This window comes from Neolamprologus multifasciatus, chromosome 1, assembly GCF_963576455.1.
Source record: "Neolamprologus multifasciatus chromosome 1, fNeoMul1.2, whole genome shotgun sequence".
In the NCBI taxonomy this organism is placed as follows: Eukaryota; Metazoa; Chordata; class Actinopteri; order Cichliformes; family Cichlidae; genus Neolamprologus; species Neolamprologus multifasciatus.
The window spans coordinates 9,166,487-9,187,123 of NC_140439.1; the positions used below are offsets into that span (position 1 = coordinate 9,166,487).

The window sequence follows — 20,637 nt, forward strand, 5'->3', positions numbered from 1 at the left end:
ATACTGTTTTCTTTAAATCATTCATTCACAGTTTACTCAGCCATATAATCCATTTTTCTCTGCTTCTCCACAATTTTTGAGTCGATTTTAAGTTTCAGTGATTACTTGGTCCAGCAATGTCTGCCTGTTTACTACTTGTCTCTTTATAAGCCACAGTGGAGTTGTAATTCTATAAAGTCGGGCCTGCAAGTTTCTCTTGCTTGAAATTGAGGTATAAATAAAATTCTGTCCTTTAAACACTCTTTCAAACCAGCTACTGGACAGCTTCCAGTAGCTGTCATGTTCCTAGTGCAGCTGCAATAGACTGTGAAAGTGGAATAAAATCTTCATCAATCATAGTAGATGGCCAATTTTGGTGTCAGCTCATCAGAAATGAAGAAAATGGGCTCCATCACAGACACACTATTTTAAACTGGTGTTGAACAGTGAGGTTTGGGGGGGGGGGGGGGGGGTTCTGCTGAGATCAAGAGGAATTCAACAAAGCTATTGTATCTTGGGATGCTTTGTGCGTCCCTGAAATTCCTTTCTGCTTTTATGAGTATTGCTGCCTCATAGCGAACAGGTATCACTGGGTTTCGTGAAGCAAGTCAAATGCTTATTATCTGTTGCACAGATGCAGCATAAAAATATATGTTCATTTTTTATCTCATAACAAGCTTTTAAAGCACTGTAACGTGCCCATTAGTGATATGCACTGCTCTGCGAATGGCAACAATTATCAACAAGAATTATCATCTTAAATATGCGCCTTCAGGAAATGCTGCACTTTTATTTCAAGCATAATCCCTCTTTACAGAAGTGGTAATGGAAGGAGAAGTTATTGAGATGCTTTCTGGAGTATTTTAATCCCGACTGCCCTGGAACTGCTGCAGTGACATGCATAGATGTCATAAAAGGAAAGCACTGCCACTCCAGGGAACAAGCAGGGCTGATGGTTGTGTTGCCAAAGCCTCATTTTAACCTTAGTCTTCTTTATCCTCATCAGCATTACAAAGGCAAAGCGTAATCTGTATTTTTTAACCATGAAAGTTAGAGTTCAGTTTGTTACCACTCTCAGTTCTTCAGAAAGTATCACTCTACTCAGTAGCCTTTAGCACCTCTGTCTGAATTTTTACATCTGCCTGGATATCATTATGATCAGAAATGAATAAAGCACATACCCTCTTTAAATTTTTGAAGATGCATCACATGAGTGGAATTTTTATTTCATATGATTATCAATTTAAACCACTGTATTTTTTTTACTAACCCCTCCACGAGCAAACAAAAGATGCTTGTGGACTTTGAAGTGGTTGTCGTTTTGATCAGATCAGACAAAACTCGATGTTTTCAGGTTTTGAGTTTAATGTTCTGTCAAACTGACACTCATATAAATTTCTGTTTTGGGCATCTGTTGTGATTACTATCAATCATCAAAAATTGCTCATGACTGCTTATACAAAGAAAAAAATATGACTTAACATTTAGAACTGCGACTTTTGATCAAAGTAAACTTCTTCAGTGCGCTTCGTGTAGCTGTGCATCGTATGACTTGGAACTTTGCCGCATAGTCATGCTAACAGTAAACCTTAGCATGAAGTTAAAAAAGGCAAAAGTCTGCTTGAAGAGAGTGAGCTAGGATGACAGAAATTGAATACCATGGTTTAAAAGGGTATCCCATTTTAAACATGATGTTTCTGTGGCATGTCTTTTAATTAGCAGTGCACAATTACATATACCATGTCTGTGAAAACTAGAAATCTATAGGCCATGATATGGCACTAGTTCTTAATGCACTGTAAGATTTCATGGGCTTTTGGCACCCACCAACATCAAACACCTAAAAATTAAGTTGTATTCTATTATCTAAAAGTGCTCTACTGTGTGCCTCCTACAGAGACTCTGTAAAGATTGTTTGTAGCATAGGATATAACTCATTTGAATTCATTTATAGTACATGAGGATAAAATAAGCACTCCATAGTATAAAATGTTCTTTATTTTAATAGAATTTCCATCTGTCCATCTGTTCAGTCAAGTATATTAAGAGTTAATGAACACATTATCTTCAGAGCAGACGTCAACTGTGAACGTAATTAGACAATGTAAAATCCTTATGAGGCATAAAACTCCATTTTGTACCAAAATACTGAGTATTGTTCAGCTGAATGCTGGAAAATGGGTACTTAAGGAAACAAATTAATAATGCCACCGCTTTTCAAGTGCTCATGACTCTTAAGCTGCCAAATAGGTAAACCAATAAACTTTTTAACATTTGATGATAAATAGTTACTAGAGTAATGTGAAGACAGTCGTCAAATACCATTCTTTTTCAGTTTAGTTAAATTAAAAACTGGTTATTTAATCTGCTCTTTAGATTTTAATATGTTCAAAACCCAGCCATCAAAAGCATTCATATTGTGCCATAGCGTAATGTACAAGGAAGAATAAAATACAGGAAAAAATATGTATACCGCAACAAGTCAATACATTTAATGACAAACTTCCTTTTATTGGCTGAAAGGAGCACAAACTGTGGCTTATTTTTCTTATTCAGTGTGTTAACATGCACACTTCTAATTTGACCATCACCTGGTAAAGGAAACACACCAGGTATTGAAACTTTCTGACACAGTAAAAATGAGCCAGTTCACAAAAATGACTTGTCTGTGACATTTCATTGCGACGCAGCCTAGCATTTGAAGTGTTTAGACGTGGCTTCTAAAGGAAAAACATAGCAGAGAACACAGAAAAAACTTCAAAACACAAATTAATGATTTTGGAAAAAAGTTAAAAGGCCACAGCTCACTGACACACAGCATGTGGTGAAGAACACTTACTTCCTCTGTCTCTAACCTGCCAACTGATTCTTAATGATGTTTAAATTTCAGAGAAACAGGATGCAAAAATGTGCTTTCTGGTAAAATTACAACGTCTTTGTCCTGATATGACCGTCAGATTTTTTTAATACTTACTGTGTGTAAAAATGACTTGCTTCTTTATCTGTCAAATTTAGCAGTGTTAACTATTCTCACTTTCTTCTGTTTTTTCTGGATCTCTAGAATTAAAAATATCCATGTCTTACTTGTCAGCTGCTAGTGATGGGACAAAAGGAAGCAGCTTTCAACTTTGCCCTGTAAGAAGCAGAAACTGGGCTCTAATAATGGGTTACTGTGCTTTGTTTATCCATGAAAGCAGAAATCAGCAAGATGCTAACAACAAGTCCTTTTTCTGCTGATAGAAGGACCTGCAGGTTAATCGCCCAATCCTTCCAGATAGTAATCCCTCTATCTTGTAAACTGTAGTCCATGTGCTTTGCTTAAAATATTGCCTCAATTTTGTTAGACACACAAAATTAATGAGTGCATGTTAACATACTGATTGCGTATTGCCAGTACAAATTTACAGAAATTAGAATATTTCAAATTCAACACGTTTTTTTGTTTTGAAAGATTCAGTCCCTGAAGTAAAAAAAAAAGAAAAAAGTCTAGGGTATATAGTCAAGATGCGTTTCTGCTGTGCAATTTCTATCGCTCATAAAGAGAGTACATATTTGAAGCAAGTATAGTATGCATCTCGACTGCAGTTTGTAAGCTTACATGATGTCCTTTTGAGGTTCACATGATTTTCATGTTGAACTGCACTGGTGCCTCAGTTGGGCTGGCCTCCTCTGTTTCCTCTTTACGTGGCACATATTCAGCCTCTATACTTGACTTTGTATTGTCTTTCCCTCTACTCCAGAGGAACAATATTACAAGACAGAAGAGGACCACTCCAAGGAAAGAGATAAATCCCATGGTGGTTGCAATAATAAGTGTCTTTACATCAAATGGAAATTGAACTGTGGCCCGGGTCACATTAGCACCTTCATCACTAGGCTGGTTGGAAATGAAGGCAAATGTCTTGTTTGGTTGGTGGGGCCAATTCGGGGAGTAGCTATGCACAAAAAGGTGAGCAGCTTTGGTGTCGTTGCCTGCCGCATTGCTTGCAATGCACGTGTAAGTGCCATTGTCCTGGATTTGGGCGTAACGCACCTCCAAAGTACCGTCATTAGAGACAGAAAGTCTTGACCTCATCGTTTTGGTAGTGATGTATTCCTTTTTCGGGGACAGCCACATTATCACAGGAACTGGATCACCCTCGGCCTGGCAAGCAAAATTAACTGTAGTTCCTTCGTCTACGTGGCTTTCTTGAACCTTGTAATCCTCGATCTTTGATTTTTTGCAGTTGAAATAGTCAGGAGGGAGTATGTCTGGAAAATCCTTAAACTCTTTTCCTTGCACAACCTCTGGTGAAGCACACATGGGCTGTTGCCTGTTGAAGTTTAGCCTCCATCGCCGACGGAAGACCCAGAGCAAACGACAGTCGCAGGCCAGTGGGTTGTCATACAATGCCAGTGTCTCCAGGTTTCCAACTGAGTGAAAAACAGACTCCTCCAGAGTGATCAAGGCATTGCTGGATACATTGAGCACACGGAGGTGGTTGAGGCCTTTGAAGGAGTAGGGCTCAATGGCAACTAATTTTCCACCAGCCAAATGAAAAGCCTGGAGCTTCTGTAGATTGAACAGCTGGTTCCCTTCCACAGTGCGAATGGGATTGAAAGACAGATTGAGAAAGCGAAGATATCTCAGGTGACTGATAGCTTGGTAGGGGATGACGGTAAGATTACAATTTGTGATGGATAATGAAGTGAGATTGAGTCCAAACAAGCATTTTGGGGTCACGGTATCCAGAGAAGGCATGTGAGATATCTCCAGTACTCTTAGTCGATATAGCCTCTTAAAGGAGTAATCCCTTATGACAGTGACGTTGAGATAGCGTAATCGAAGTGACAACAGGTTATGCAAATGGCTAAGGGCATCAGTGGGCACTGAGGCCAGATTGTATCCCTCAATATTGAGACTTTCAAGGTTGCTGAGTCCGTGAAATGATCGGGGTGAGATAAAAACGAGGTCATTGTCACCAACTTCCAAAGCCCTCAGGTTGTACAACTCCTGGAACATATAATCGAGCAGAATGACAATTTTGTTCTCACTTATATCCAGCTGGGTGAGGTTGTTCAGGCCTGTGAACACCCCAAGCTGAATAAGCTTTAGCTCATTGTTGCGCAAACCAAGCGTCCGAAGGTTCATGAGGTTGCCAAAAGCCCCAGGCTCAATAGAAGAAATTGTGTTTTCGTTAAGTTGCAGTTCCTCCAGCTGAGGATAATTAATGAACTCCTCGGGCCCCAGGGTCTTCAGGCGGTTCTTGCTGAGGTCTAACAGCTTTGTTTCAGTGGGGATGCCCTCAGGAAGACTTGCTAGTCTCCGTCGATGGCACACGACTGAACGCTCCTGAGCGTTGCAGTCACATCTGGAAGGGCAACCAGTGGTGGAGCCAGAAAGGACGGTGCCCAGCATCAGGAACAGGATGGGCTGCCAGCACGCCACCAAGTAGCTGTGCCCTCCTGCCTCTCCAAACACCATCCTACTGCTTACCTGTAGAAACATGGGAGGGGGGGGAAATGGATTTTAGAAATTAAAAGGTATGTGTATTTGCATAAGTTTACATTTGTCTTATAGTAATTATCAACTTTTCATTAAAAATAAAGAAAGCACAGTAACACCGAAATGTTTTCCTATACAGAAAAAGAAGTGTTGAAATCCCATTCACACTATGTGGGGCATATTTTGTCTCATTTTTGCAAAGTCAGTGGAAATCACAGTTTCACTTGTATGATTTTATCTGCACAGCTTCACAAAGATATAAGCCGCCTACCCCCTTTTCCTTGCGTATAATTTCATTATAGTAACTTTCCTCACAAGTAATGGAATTATCCAATCAATAAAAGGGCTTGGTCACACAGTGTAAAATCCTGCTGTGCTTCTGTCTTCAGAGTGCGCCGAAGACAATTACTGCAAATATCATTGACACGTTGTCTCTCCACATAGACACTTTTTTTTTTTTTAAATCAGACAAAAATGCTGTGGTACATCTTTAAATAGCTCCCCCAAACATCCCATGCTGTTGCTAAGCTGTTGACCTTGAAGTGATATAAAACAGAGATTGCTGCCAAGTGGTGATAGATAGAGAGAGGAGGATTGTCAGAGGACTTTAAACCCTTATTTGATTTTGACTCAGGGGCACTTTAACTTGGTAAAACTTTCAAGCTATACTTCTCACATCAATCACACAATTTAAGGCACAGCTCTATCTGTGGGATACAATCTTCAAAGAGCCTCATCCAAAGTGATTTTGTCATTTCATTTCATTGGTGGCCTCACCTCTGTTTTGGTTGATAATTAATCCCTTATATTTGAATGGGGAAGAAAAAGCATCTAAGTGCCTAAAGTAGTAGTATACTCTAATACATTTGAAGTAGGAAATATAATTTCACATGATTATCAAATGATTAAAGAGAAATATCTTTGTGGGGGGTTTTTTCTTCTCAAAAGTATGATAGTTCATTATGAGAGGTTAATAGTCTGTGTCTTAATATTCATCATGTTGTCATAAGATGTGGAAGATGAATAAGCGTTCCAGATCCTGTTCTCTAAGCCATTTACCACAAAACAATGTAATATGAAAATGCTTCAGATTTTCTATGCAGTGAATTTTGGGACCTGCCCGACTATCTTAACAGGCAGTAACAGTTTAAAAAAAACAAAAAACATTCAACTTTTTATTGAAGCTCTTTTTTCAGCGTAGCAATACAAATTACACCTCTTATTTAATTAAAATCATGGATCTGAGGCGGCTTGTATTGTGGTCTGAGTAGTTCCAATGGGAAAATAATTGCAGCCTCCATTTTCACTTCCTCCAGAACTGTTCATTCTGCTGGCTGCTTATGTCAGACGCTATGGGCGCCAGTCCAGCATGTATGGGGATTTGTAAAAAAGAAAGGAAAAAAAAAGAGGGAAAAAACATGCTGTCAGAAATAGAGGTCATCCAATTATCAGATCTGATATTCATATTTTTCTCCCACTATTATGCTGTTAAAAAACTATTCTTGATAAAGGGAATTCGTTTAAAGTGGCTTTCGTGCAGTCGCCTCTTTCTGCAGCCAGAGCGGTGGTTCTGTTTGATTGGTTACGAATCCCAAATAATAGCCTTTCACTACAGATGGCTAAGGGCAAAGAGCACAGACTAGAGTAAGTGAAGGTAGGCTTCACAAATGTACGTAGCCATCAAGTATAGCGATGCAGATGCCAGGTATAGCAGTGCATTCTTATCTCAGGGCATCAAATACCATTATTTTGATCACTGATATGACAAAGATATGCACGATGTTATCTGTGCTTTTAGACTTGAGTTGTTGCAGTATTGAATGAAGAGCGGTAATATTTTTGTGGGTTTTTTTCTAGGTGGTATCTAAAACAAACTGAACAAGAAGCACAACACACTGGAATTCTGTTATTTTTGTGGGCTACACAAGCAGATAATGGAATAGTATATGCTATGCTTATGCTAGCTGCTACGCTAGCACAAGATATCCCTTAGATAAACATGCTTTTCTAGAATTATTAGCCAAAAACAGTGCAACAAATAGTTTAAAACAGTGGTCCCCAACCCCCGGGCCACAGACTTGTAAATGGTAAATGGCCTGTATTTGTATAGCGCTTTACTAGTCCCTAAGGACCCCAAAGTGCTTTACACAACCAGTCATCCACCCATTCACACACTGGTGATGGCTACATTGTAGCCACAGCCACCCTGGGGCGCACTGACAGAGGCGAAGCTGCCGGACACTGGCGCCACCCGGCCCTCTGACCACCACCAGTAGGCAACGGGTGAAGTGTCTTGCCCAAGGACACAATGACCGAGACTGTCCAAGCCAGGGTTCGAACCGGCAACCTTACGATTACAAGCGAACTCCCAACTCTTGAGCCACGATTGCCCGGTTCTATGAGTCGTTTGGTACCGGGCCATGAGAGTTTAGGCTCGGGTGTGAAATTTATGGTTTTCAGGTTTTTTATCAAGTTTTTATCATTATTATTTTTTATCGTCAACTCGGTTTCCCTTGGTCTCTTCCCGTGTGTTATGAATAAATCTTCCTTATTTTGGTACCGGTACTGATTTTATTTTGTTGTATTTATCTGCAACACCTTAAAGGCTGGTCCGTGAAAATATTGTCAGACATAAACAAGCCCGTGGTGCAAAAAAGGTTGGGGACCGCTGGTTTAAAACATGGTGTTTAATGAGCAATACAAGCATCAGAACAGTAAGTGATCAAGAAAATCAAATGTTTCCGCTAGATAAGAAGAGATAAGCCTTAGTATACTGGAAGTCTCACGTTTCTTCTGCCATAGTTTAGTCATTTAGGAAGAGACACGGAACAAATCAATTAACATAACCGCTTCCATCACATGTTCCATCATGTGAATTTTGCAAGCTTTAAACACACATGATCATTCACAGCTATAATCGCTGATAAACTGACTAAATATTTGAAGAAAACATAGAAAAGCAGAAACAAAAGGGCATAAGGAGTGGCAATTTGCTGAGAAGTGACACTTCTTCAGGTTAGCACAGCATGCGCATATCCAGCTGAAGTAATCATTATTAGTCTTGTTTCTGCTATAATGTCAAAATGAATTAATTTGGGCTTTCTGTTATTCAACATTTTGACAAGACTGTAATATTTTGCAGCAAAAACATCAGTTATTGGTCTTAATTACTAAAAACTGATATTGGCAACAGCTGTAAGTAATAAATAAATAAATGAAATGAAAATAAGTTAGTCCCTAGACAGAATGGACACTTATTATTTGCATTTACAAATTGACTGCACGTAGCCTCTTACAAAAAGTTGACAAAATATGTTCTAATATGGACAAGCTACTGTGCACTGTATTTAAACCCCCAAATCCCATTTATAATGTAAGCACATGTTTAACTTTGATCCACTGTGTCAATTTCTAAACCTCAGATTGTAGTGAAATATTATCAAGACATAACGCGATTATCTGTTTGGCCCCAAATATGATTTTGATCTTGTCGAGAATATGAATGAAGATGAGGTATGCCGATGTCGCTGCTGATCGAAAACAAGCAAGCTTGAATGCAGCGGTGGTTTTTTTTCTTACTTTTTAACCAGAGTATCATGCATAATTTATGATTCAGCGTGTAGTAAGGGCAAGGGTACTATCTGTGTAATCTGGCCTTACAGTCCATATCTACTCACTGTATCACCACCTCGTATTGACCTTGAGCTGGAACTCTGGAAACAAAAGCTGGGAAATAAGCTCTCATCTGCAATCCTTTTTTGTAGTTTATAGTCTTTACATGTTAGCGTGAGCTTTAAAAAATACTCTCTCCTTTGAGAGAATTTTATCCCTTGGATCTACTATTTCACATTGTCTTTGTCGTGACCCTGATTATTTCCATTCTTTTTTTGAAAGCATTGTGTAGGAGGAGAATATGAGTGGACAAGCCTTTTCTCTTCTGCCCTTTTATGACTGCTTGCATTTTTCTCTGCAGACCTCTCACCCTGTCACAGTCTTCTCTCAAAAGCATGTCTGGGCTCACCATTAGTCTCTTGTTGCCTTGAATCGCTGCATCTCCTCTCTTGTGGTGCTGTGTGGTTTGATATAGGGAAAACTGAGAGAAATGTGTGCACTGCTAATGGGTCACTGAATGTCTCCAAGTAGCATACAGAAAAATGACCTATATGCATCAGTGCATACATGCCCTTTAGCTGTTTTTAGTTATTGTTAAGTACCTATTGTGTGGCATAATGTTAGAAGGTCTGTTGTAGTATTTACATTGAAAGGATGCTTCAGTGCTTTAGATAGAAAGGTTATTAAAGCTGTTCTACTTTTTTCTTCTTTAGAGGTGGGTAAAATACTGTCAGTTGTAGCATCAACGTATTTGGCTAGATTTGCTAGTTTGTTTCCATGTTTCTAATCCTTAAGTATATAAGCTTGGGTCTTCAACGAGAGCTTGAGGGTCCTGTGGAGTGTCTTTGCTGTTCCTAGAACTGCAATCTTCTGGAGCTGCATCTATCACTACAGCCTTCTTCCTCTGCTTGTTCAGCACTACTATGTCCGGTCAGCTAGCTATCGCCTGTTTGTCTCTATTTGGAAGTCCCACAAACTCTTAGCTCGATCATGCTCAACCACCCTAGGAGGCCTAGGACTTCCAGGGCATACTCGGCACAGATCTTCCTGTATACTATGCCAACCACTTGGTCATGGTGTTCCATCTATGCCCGGCCTGCTAGCACCTTAAACCCTGCTGTTTTATGCTGGATAGTCTCAGGATCATTTTTGCACAGCCTACACCTGAGATTTAGCTTGGTGTGGTAGACCGCAGCCTCTATCGTTCTTGTGCCTAGAGCTTCTTTCTGTGCTTCCATGATGCTTCTGTCCCAGTATCACGGCAAACTATGTAATGGACATGCCAGTCCACCATGTTCCTAGTTTGCCTCTTAAAAATGTGAAACGGACACGAATGCAGAATATGATATGGGGGGAGATAATATATTTACAGCCACAAAGACAGTACATTCCAGTGTCCTTAATTGCCAGAAACGATTAAGCTGGTTGGCTAATATGTATATACATGTAAATGTGTTAGTAATGTCTGTTCAAACGCTATCCTGTAATATTTTCTGTTAGCTTGAAATAAAATATCTCCCTCTGCTGTTACTTCAGCTTACTGCAACTTCTGCATTTGTGTACATTTCACATTTTAGAGAGACATTTTGCCATGATATTGGGATGCATAATCGGTGCCTTTCTGATGTCTTTCATTTTAACTTTGGTATTATTGGTAGGATTTTTAACACCAGCCACTTCTTCTATCTGCCACTGGTACATGCTCTGTAGGGGCCTCTCCTTGCATGATGGTTCCTGTTTTTGCTCCTCTTCTTTCTCAGGTTTCTGCTGCCTGAGATACTAAGCACATGATCGGTTGTTGCCATCTTACTGATGTACTCATGGATTTATGTCGTTTCATCCTGGATAGTGGCTCTGAGTGTGTGTGTCTGTGTATGTATATTCTCAACAAAATATCTCTAACTAACCTGGATGCAGGTTTGGTGGTGGTTAGCTATCTCCAGCTCGCTGCTATCTTAACTTATCCATAAGGATACGCTTATAAGAAAGATCTGTGTGCAGTCTTGGACTGCTCGAGTTTCTTTCTTTTTTTTCTGCCATCTTGAATCACCAGCTTGAGTTTGTAGACTATATTCCTTAATATAATAGATGATTTTGCTTTTTGCACTTATTGATGCACCTGCATTATGGACACGGATGACGTGTCTATATTTTCAACATAGCAGAGAAGTGCTGTTTATTGATCCGTTTTTGTAGAAGTGTTTGAAACTGTGATTAAATTAGAGTTAATGTCCTCTTCTGTGAAAGTTTGATATACTTTTATTCAAACCATACTCATGTAAAACTGTATTTAGTTAAGCCAAATAAAGACTTTGTTCTTCACAGTGTTTTACTGTTGGGTGACCTGTATCTTTGATTCTGCTTATTACTGCAGTGAACAATCTGTTTATTAGCATCCTTTTTATATATAACTTGTTTAATGGCAAACATATCCCAAACAACTTTTGCTATTCTGCTATTCTGTTTAAAGAACAGCAAGAATAAAAGGAAAAAGCTACAGCTCAGAAGCAATAAAATAAACACATAGGATTAAGAAATAAAGATTGCCTCCACTGGCGCGTTTGTGTTCAACTGACAATAAATTGAAAGCAAACATTTAGACACCAAAAAGCAAATAAATAAGATAACCTTATGGGCTACGTGGAAGTGAAGTGTTTGTGGCAGATAAAAGCAGACATGTCTTTTAGACTATCCAGAGACGTATTTTAGGAGTGTGAACTTCACCCGCAGTTCAGTTTGTGATACCTTCTGTGTTCTGTTGCATACTTTAATTATCGAGACCAAAGGTTCTTCTGTCATTAATTGTATAACAAAATCAAAATGAATTACAATTAATTTAAATTAATCAGTTTACACATAGCCCAAAGTTCAGTGATTCATGATTAGCATGGGAATGTTTAAATGGAAGCATACGCTGATAGCACTGAGCCTGACATTATATTCATTGACCAGCAATAATATTAGAAGAAATACTTGCTGGGTGAGCATAAACATCTCAAAAGTATTTTAGAGTAAATGTTGCCAAATAATCAGCATCCTCCAGAAGGAGTCAGATACGAGATATCCTGTGAAAACAAATCCCCCACGGAAAGTCAAAGGTAACACTCCCTGCAAACCTAAAAAGAAACTGCATAGCCTGATTATCCATCATGCCAAGAAAAAATGCTTAAAGAACGACAAAATAGTTCAGTGCATGGGAGCTACCCTTGTTGACATGCAGAAACACACCTAGGTCAGCAAACTCGAGCTTTCTATTTTTGACAGAAGTGTACTCTGGGTCTCAGATTTTCATGCAGAAAGGCATTTCTGCCGCAGAAGTTGCTTCAATGAAGATGTTCACCCCTGTGCTAAATTTTGGTAAAAGACTGTCCCAGGAGGAGTTTAGGTAATTATAGTGATCACTGAGCATGACATCAAAATGCACAAAACTTTTCCAGGCAACGGTTCATGCAAAAAGTAAAGTGTATTTAGAGTATGCATTAACCTGAGCCAATTTTATGTCTTTGTAATGCACAGTAAATCACCCACTGCTTGCTAAACCCAAAACAAAAAGTCCTTGCAGTGATACTTTAAAGTTCCAAAGGGACCTACACTACTCCAGACCTACCCCATAATCCATCATAACAAGTAATAAGAAGTCAAACAACTGCAAAATCCATGACAGTAACAACTGGAACTTTTTCTCAGCCAACTGGTTTTGTGGAGTACTTTCGTGGAATTTTGGATATTCTGGGTCCTTTATACTAGTCTAAAACCTAAATGTGTTTCTCCAACAAATTCAAGCAGGGACTGACACTTAAGCATTCATGACAAATACAGTAATTTTCAGTTTGACAGGTGACACTTTAGATTAATGGCCTTAAAGATGGCAAGGGACATAAAGCGATCACAGCAGCATGTTCTCTACCAGCAACTGTGCCTAATAGAACAGAAAATAACGATGTCTAGGCTTTCCATCCAACTCTGTCTATTGTGGGGTACCTTTACTACACTCTGACCAACACAGAATTTATCCAGACCGTGGCTTGTAGTGGTGGTCGCAAGCCAATAAATATATATTTAATACATACGCACTTCTAAATCCTGTTTGTGTCATCACTTGGCTCAAATCAGACATAGTATGAGAGTCTAGAACTAAAAGCAAAGATTTACCTTTCCCATTGCAGCACAATAAACCAATAATTCATGCAGTCTTTTAACAGTGCTCACTTTGATGCGTGGTGCTTATGATCATGAATGCTTTACTGCTGCAAAGGGATGCCCCTTGAAGCACCTCATCAGGACCACCACTATGCTCAAAGGAACCCCAAGGGTTATGGCCAGTAGCAAGTTTGCATAAATTGCATCGTTGCAAATGTTCATCCACTACACTGCAGGTCTGGAAGTAATCATCTATAAGGGCTCTGTCATCTCCTGTGTGGTCAGTGGACGAGACTAACCTTATCACTTTTGATCTTAGTGAACCCTATTCAGTGGACCCTTTCTTTATGTTAAACACCCACGGATAAAGACTATTTTGTCTACTGGTACCAGTATTTTCTTGATGATGAATCAAGTCAGGTAATTTTTATATAAAACCACTTTCGGCTTAATGCCGATTTGAACCCATGAAATTACATGAATTGAGCCCCCCACAGACCACATTTTGACACATCACGGTGTAACAAGCACTAATGATTAGAGTTCAGTTCTGTTTATTTTCATTTAGGAGATACTGGTTGGAGTCCAGGCTTGGAGGTATGTGCAAAAAGGGAAAATTTGAAGCGCTCAGTTCTGAACCTCCACCTACATGTCACACCCTGAAGAAGACTCTGAAACATGTGGGTGTCAGTCATGCTTGAATAAAAGCTTTTTTTCATGCTTTTATTCAAGCATGACTTTTATTTGAGGTATGTGTGAATAAAAGCTTAAATGTTACTGTCTTGGTTTCTGTTAACCTCAAGGTTTGCATTAATCTGACTGATATTGCAACAGTGGTGCCAGACTTTGCTTTTAAATATTACCATTAACTCCTACACTACAGTGTGTACAAGAAGGGAGCAGGGCTGTTTATAGGAAAACTAAAAATAACTGGGTCATGATCGCTTATGGAAAAAAATGACTTGGCTGAAACACATGATATAGATTTAGAATTTCATTTGAAATAGCTGATTAAAGACATAAAACATGAGATCGGGATGGCAATCATAAATACACAGAATTGTAATCAACTGTTATTGTACACCCTAGTCTCACAGCAGTTTGTGAGTTCCTTTAATCTATTGATTTTCCTACATTATATTGTGTCCTTTAAAATGATTTTTCATCAGTCCACCCTCATGCAGAATGTACTGATTACAAGGCAAGAAAAAATATGGATTTTCATGCTGAAGGCTGATGATAGAGGAGCAAGTTTTCTTGACTCCAAGTTCAAATCAAACATTTCACATGTTGTGAAATGTTTTGGTTAGTGTTAGACATCAAAAATTACCATGTGGTTAGTTTTAGAATAAAATAGGGCTAAAAATACAGCAATTGTCACATTTTGTAAAACTTTGTATTTTTGGTTGGCTTGTTGACTCATGATGCTGTGTTGATGGTCCTGTCGTGAAATTTCCTTTTGAAATGGATTGCTTACAAAATCCTGCTCACTGACACCAAAAAACGTAACAGCTAATTTCTCCATATCCATGAGACCAGGCGGAAATGTAATATATTAACTTCCAACACTGCAATTGCCAGAGGGGTTGATTTGAATTTAGCTTTTTTTGAAAAACAAAACAAAACAAAATAAAAAAAACTGTTTTGCAGAATTGCTAGTTTACGATCAGTTAAAAATAAAGCTGCTAACTGAAGCAGCCATTGGATTCAGAAAGTAGACTTGAAAACAAAAAGTCATAACTCAAGAGCCTTCAAGTACTTTGGTGTTCCTATGAGTAATGTGATACCACATTGCCCAAGGCTGACCCATGGTTACTTACTCATTCTGTATGCATCTGGATTCTTCTAAATGGTCCATTACGTACTTTCATTCTGGAGTTGGCTTGCCCTTTTTTAATGAGTGTCTTTGGGTACCTATATGTCTGACTGGCTTTACCCAGCACTCTACTCTCCAAATGATACTCTGGTCAGATACCTTAAAATCAGTGTTTGGGAACTTCTGTGCTAGAAGCTTTAGAGCTGTGAACAGCTGCCTACAGCTTTATGGGCAGGCCAGTGAGAGCCAGAGGGACACAGGCAGACAGGCTGATGAACCAATACAATTAACTGAAAGAGAATGAAAGCTGCATACAGCGCTGTTCGTTCTCATTTTACAGTGTCATTTGATTTTGTGCTAATATGGAAAATGTCATTTAAGAGAGATTTAATTTGCTACTTAAAGACATTTTCCTTATATTTTTTATCACATTATTTTAATTGCTAATTTCATTTTTGGTCTCACAACTGATTATTTAATAACGTTAAGAGCTAATCACATCTTGTTTGACTTTTTCTGGCTTAATAGCAAAATCAGCGAGATCCACAGCGAAGGCTGATTTTAAAAAAAAGAGCCTTTCCAGGAAGGAAATCTAGAATATACTTAACCTATTACATGGTATTGCCATGCAGATGGGTTTCTTGGTTCAGCGGCAGTCTAACAGTAGTACTACAAAAGAGGTTCTTTCTTCATTAACACCCATTCATCCTGAAAGTCAAGTAGCATGAGCTCAAAATTACACAAACCTTTATCCCCTACCCGCCATTTGGGAATATACGATGTTTGGGATGAAACTGAAAAGAAAGGGCTAGGTGCCATGCTAAAGGCATTTTACAGCAGACAAGCCTCTTATAGGCCATCATAGAAGGCACAATGAGAGATTTTGAGAGATTTTCTCACAAAATCACTTGGGCAAGTGGATACAGTACAAATATGAAGTTAAGAGTGCCTTAAGATTCCAGAGGCTTATCTCTTCACTGCCCTAGTCCTTACAATTCTAAGATTACAGAAATATAGATCAGTAATCCACTGTCCTGTTTACAATGTAGGAAAAAAGACAACAGGTTTCAGACGAGAAAGATTTTCTCTGTGATCAATTCCATTAATTCCGACTTCATATCGTTGTAAGCCATGTTATACTTGGGCTTGAGGCTGCCAATATGCAAGAAGATGAAACAACCTCCGTTCTCCATCCTACTAGCCCCTGACTGGCTCATATTTTGCATAAAGCTGTTATTATCAAATTTAAATGAGGAAGGCTGCTGCAGAGCAGCAGAACTGTGACCTTCTGAATATATTTGTAGAACGCAAATTTGACTATCCTGTGAGAGATCTGCCTTTGTCTGTCACCTCTCCATCCAGCAGACACTGTATAAACACGTAGTCTGACAGTCTTCACCCCAATCCCTTCTGCAATTTCGTTTTCAGTGTAGCTGATGGCGCCCATTATGCAGCAGCATCTTCATTCACCACGGATCTTGCTTTAGAAAATGTTTTAATAGTAACACCCTAGATGTTTTCTGGCTGTTTTCTGGGACATCACAAATGAACTGTTATGTGGAGGAGTGCCCTGATTTTAGCTGTAGTGAAACGGGCTTTCGTTTGAACCCAGTATCAAAGATCAGGAAGAAATGAGGCATCAGTGACCATACAGAGGCTTTAAATAAAAATGTAACCATTCACTAAGTGTGAGGCCATTTGTGGCATTCACTTAATCATAATGGTCCCTTTCGAATGTGCTTGCAAATATAGCTTAATTGTAACTTTATCCTACATATGTTTTCTCAGCTTCTCTGGTATTTTATTTGAAATGGGGAAAACTGTAAATTCACTACACAACAGACAGCTTAGCTTTGATGATCTGCTCTTGATCTTACTGTCAGAAAAATAGCTGTTTTCAGGATTATATACACATGACTACATCGCAGATTATTAAACATGTGGTAACGTGGAACAAAGCAGTGTGAAAAAGCAGAGTCTCTTTGATTGTGCTTATTGGGTTATATTTTGTTTGGAATGGAGCAGATTGTAGCATGTGTGCTGCTCTTGTCTTTATTAAGGCAATTTTATGGGTTGTAAGGGTAGCCAGTACTGCCCAATCTAATATATCAGTAGCTGCCTGGGAAGGAGAAATAGTCGGAATAGAAGAAAATATGCTCATTACACATGTATTTGTTGTGGATCGCAAACAAACATAAGATATCTCTCCCTTGAAGCTGTTTACTTGTATGAGATCATAATTTTAAGGAGGTGCTGCAGATCAGTAACATGTTCCCCTGAAAACATTTACACATATTACCAATAAAATATGCCAACTTGTAGGTCTAAATGATTATTTTGGCTTGTTTGCCTCTGACTTCACTGCAACCAAAGTGCCTTTGTTGGCTAAAACTAATCAAAACCGTGGTCCCTGGAGTCAAGGTGTTGGATTCCACCATCAACTCTATCAACCCTTCTGCATGACCAGTGTGGTAGTGCTTCATTCACTCACTAAAACATCGCCCCTGAAAGGAATCCGGCCAGCTATTTTGCCAGTTAAAAGTAAATCAGATAATGCTGGAGAATTTTAGAAGCATTGTTTCTTGGTAGCACTTTATTGTGTTTTTATTGAGATGTCACCATAAAGCAAGTTTAGAGTCCTCTTTGTGCATGCATCATGTTTCAATTATAACAATTTTGTGAATGCATTGATACACAGAGTAACATTGCAAGTTTGAGCAGAAGATCCAAAAATTCTATCCACATTTTTTGATCTCATACCAATCATTTTAAATATCTACTGAATGTACCCTGCTCAGTAAATCCAAGTTTCCTGTGGCTGTGATAGAGCTACGAGCATCTCAGAGCCTATGTGTGTTTTCACCTATTATGTCATATGCATGCATACGTCTGTCAGGTACTCTGTCGCTGCCTTTAACACTCAGAGACAGGAATGTAGTTTACAGTTAACATGAACAACTAAATGAAATGACTGATCTGATCAATACAACCTGTTAATGGCAGCTGCACTGTAAACAATGCTTAAAATAGTTACTGATTTGAGGATTGGTGTCACATTATTATCCCTTGCAACCAACATCAGATCCTTATTATTTAGTTACAAAGAGGTTTGCCTGCAGTCGTATTGTTTTCTTAGTCATGTCATAGTCCTTCCATTTTCACCACCCTAGTAAATAAAAGCTTTTTTTTTTTCACTTAGTAAGGAAAGTGTCTGGAAATGTCTTTCTGGTGCCTTATCTTTTTAGACTCCCAAAGCGAAGGAAGCAGCTAATTGTTTTCTGCTTTAACTGTTGCTTTGGATTGCTTAGCTAGCATCTAATTTGAAAAGAAGCACACATTATTTCAGTGTCACTGGCTTCCACTGGTTTGTCGTGTTGCCATTTTTTTATGGCTGAAATATTGAGTCTCTCATTAAAGCCTGGGCCATTACTCAGACGGTTTGAATAGCAAGTCTGACACACGCAGGTGCCTACGGAGTTAACAGTTACAGCTGTTTCATATCTCGGCTTCACAATTTAGGCACTGAGGTATTACAAAAAAGTTCTGAAATGTGCAAATTTGTCAATCACTGTTAATTTCACTGGAATCCAGGACAATACTGTGTTGCTATACAGATAGAATGTAAGCGTATATGATACGCAATCTGTGTATTTCACAGCGCAGCCACACAGAGTTACATACTCTGGCAAACAAAACAAGCTGATACTGACAATATGTGGCGTGGATTGCTGAATAACTGTGCAAACAGTAGCAGTGACAGATTCAATCACCCAGCTGTTCACCAGCTATAATCAGACATCTCAGTCCTAAACGTGCCTCGCTTATTTCGCTTCATCAAATTAGGCTTGAATACTTTGAAGCTGGGGACGTGCACACAGTGACAAGCATAAATATCAACACACACACACACACACACCAACCTCAAAAGTAGAGAGTCAAATCAGCCATTCTAACCTGATTACAGGGACCCAATTAAAAGCTTTGTCTAGCTCATAAAATGTTGACGTGAAGAGCAGAGCCTATCAGCCCATCACTCAGAGATTGTCGGGGGTCTGTGGCTTGGAGAGGTTGTTAGCACTGTTGAGAACAGAGAGGAAGAGTCCCCCCCCCCCCCCCCCCATACCATTGCTATCTGCCTGCTGAAGCGTTGCAGCCATGATTACGAAGATGCAAATATAACAGGCAATAAAAATTAAAACTGAGCGATCGTTCATTTGACCTGCATAAATAATCAAACAAAGTCACCCCCCCACACACACACACATACGCACACACACATATCCCACGCCCACCCTCTCCATCAACACTGCCCGCCATCCATCTGCTGAATGTAACCTGTGGCAAATCAAGCACCTGCATAGGATCCCTCTTTTGCCACTGGAAATGGCCAACAGCAAACTGCTGCCGAGAATGTGTAAGTGTCAGTCTGGATGAGTTTATTGGCATTTGAAGGAACACGAATGCAAATGAGCAGACTAGGAAGCAGCGAGAAACCAACCTGGCTGAGCACAATACACACTCTATTGCTCAGATTCACACCTTTATTTGGGCTCTAAAGAGCCAGGAAGCCAGGATATATGAGTTGGATTTGGGGTTTTGTTTTTTTTATGGATCCATCCAAACTCTCAGAGTATAATGTGTTCAGTGTGCACTACACATTCATATACACACACCATGGGAGATATCTGAGCTTCATATTGAACAGTGAGATGTTATAAGCACACACCATATGTGTGTGTGTTCCCTCAGTACAAACCCAGATTGAACAGAAAAACAGCAAAATGAAATCCATCTGAATGACAAAGCACAAATAACAATTGGAGTTCTCCTAAGAGTAAAATTCTTATTCTTTATATCCCCCACCACATTTGCATATGATACACAGTTTTATTCTTGACATTAATTTGCTCCCTAGCGATCCTCTGGCCCCACCACTGCACCATAATAAATCTGATCCAATGACTCAGTGCTCAAAGCCCACCATAGAGACAGAGTACTTACCAGGACTGTCATGCAGAGAATTCTAATTCAGGCAGCTCCATGTTGCCAAGGAAATTCAAAATGCCTCCAAAAGCATGGAGACAGGGATGCAGGATTCAAGACAGGCTAGATTCAAATGGGAAAGAGGGATATATGCCGAGATGTGAATCCCTTGTCTGAGGGGCATTTGAGAAAATGCCTCCGTCCTCTCCAGATGCGCTAAATCCGGCAGCACTGATAGGCTGACATGTAAACACACAGGCAGCTCTGCTGGCTCACACACGCTCACATACATGCTGCACCTAGCAGAGACAGAGAGGAAGAGGGAGGGGCAGCTGATGAGAGAGGTGGAAGGAGGAGCTGCAGTGCTCTGGGAGAATGAGAGGCTCAGAGCACAGGCAGCGAGGGGAGTTGAAAAGAAATGGAGAGAAATGTTCTCTGATTGCACTGGCAGCGTCTCCTTTTGATTTTTGTTTACCGTACTTTTCCTATTTATGGAACGATCGGAATGATCTGGTTAACTGAATTACGGGGTGGTGCGTGAGAGGCAGAAATTCAGAGTAGTAGTGACAGAAGAGGAGGCTGGAGAGGGAGAAGTGTTAAAATGTATCTTAAAAAATATGGA

At 39.5% G+C, this 20,637-nt stretch overlaps 1 protein-coding gene across 1 annotated transcript; it reads right to left on the bottom strand.

The window, feature by feature from the left end:
- Positions 1-1,959: 1,959 nt before the first annotated feature.
- Positions 1,960-20,369, bottom strand: lingo1b (leucine rich repeat and Ig domain containing 1b). The gene is made up of 2 exons (XM_085154248.1): positions 20,034-20,369; positions 1,960-5,455 (listed from the first exon to the last, which is right to left on the bottom strand). Exons 1-2 carry the CDS (start codon positions 20,043-20,045, stop codon positions 3,596-3,598), a joined length of 1,872 nt encoding a protein of 623 aa, XP_085010374.1. The 5' UTR covers positions 20,046-20,369; the 3' UTR covers positions 1,960-3,595.
- Between the last annotated feature and the right edge of the window lie 268 nt (positions 20,370-20,637).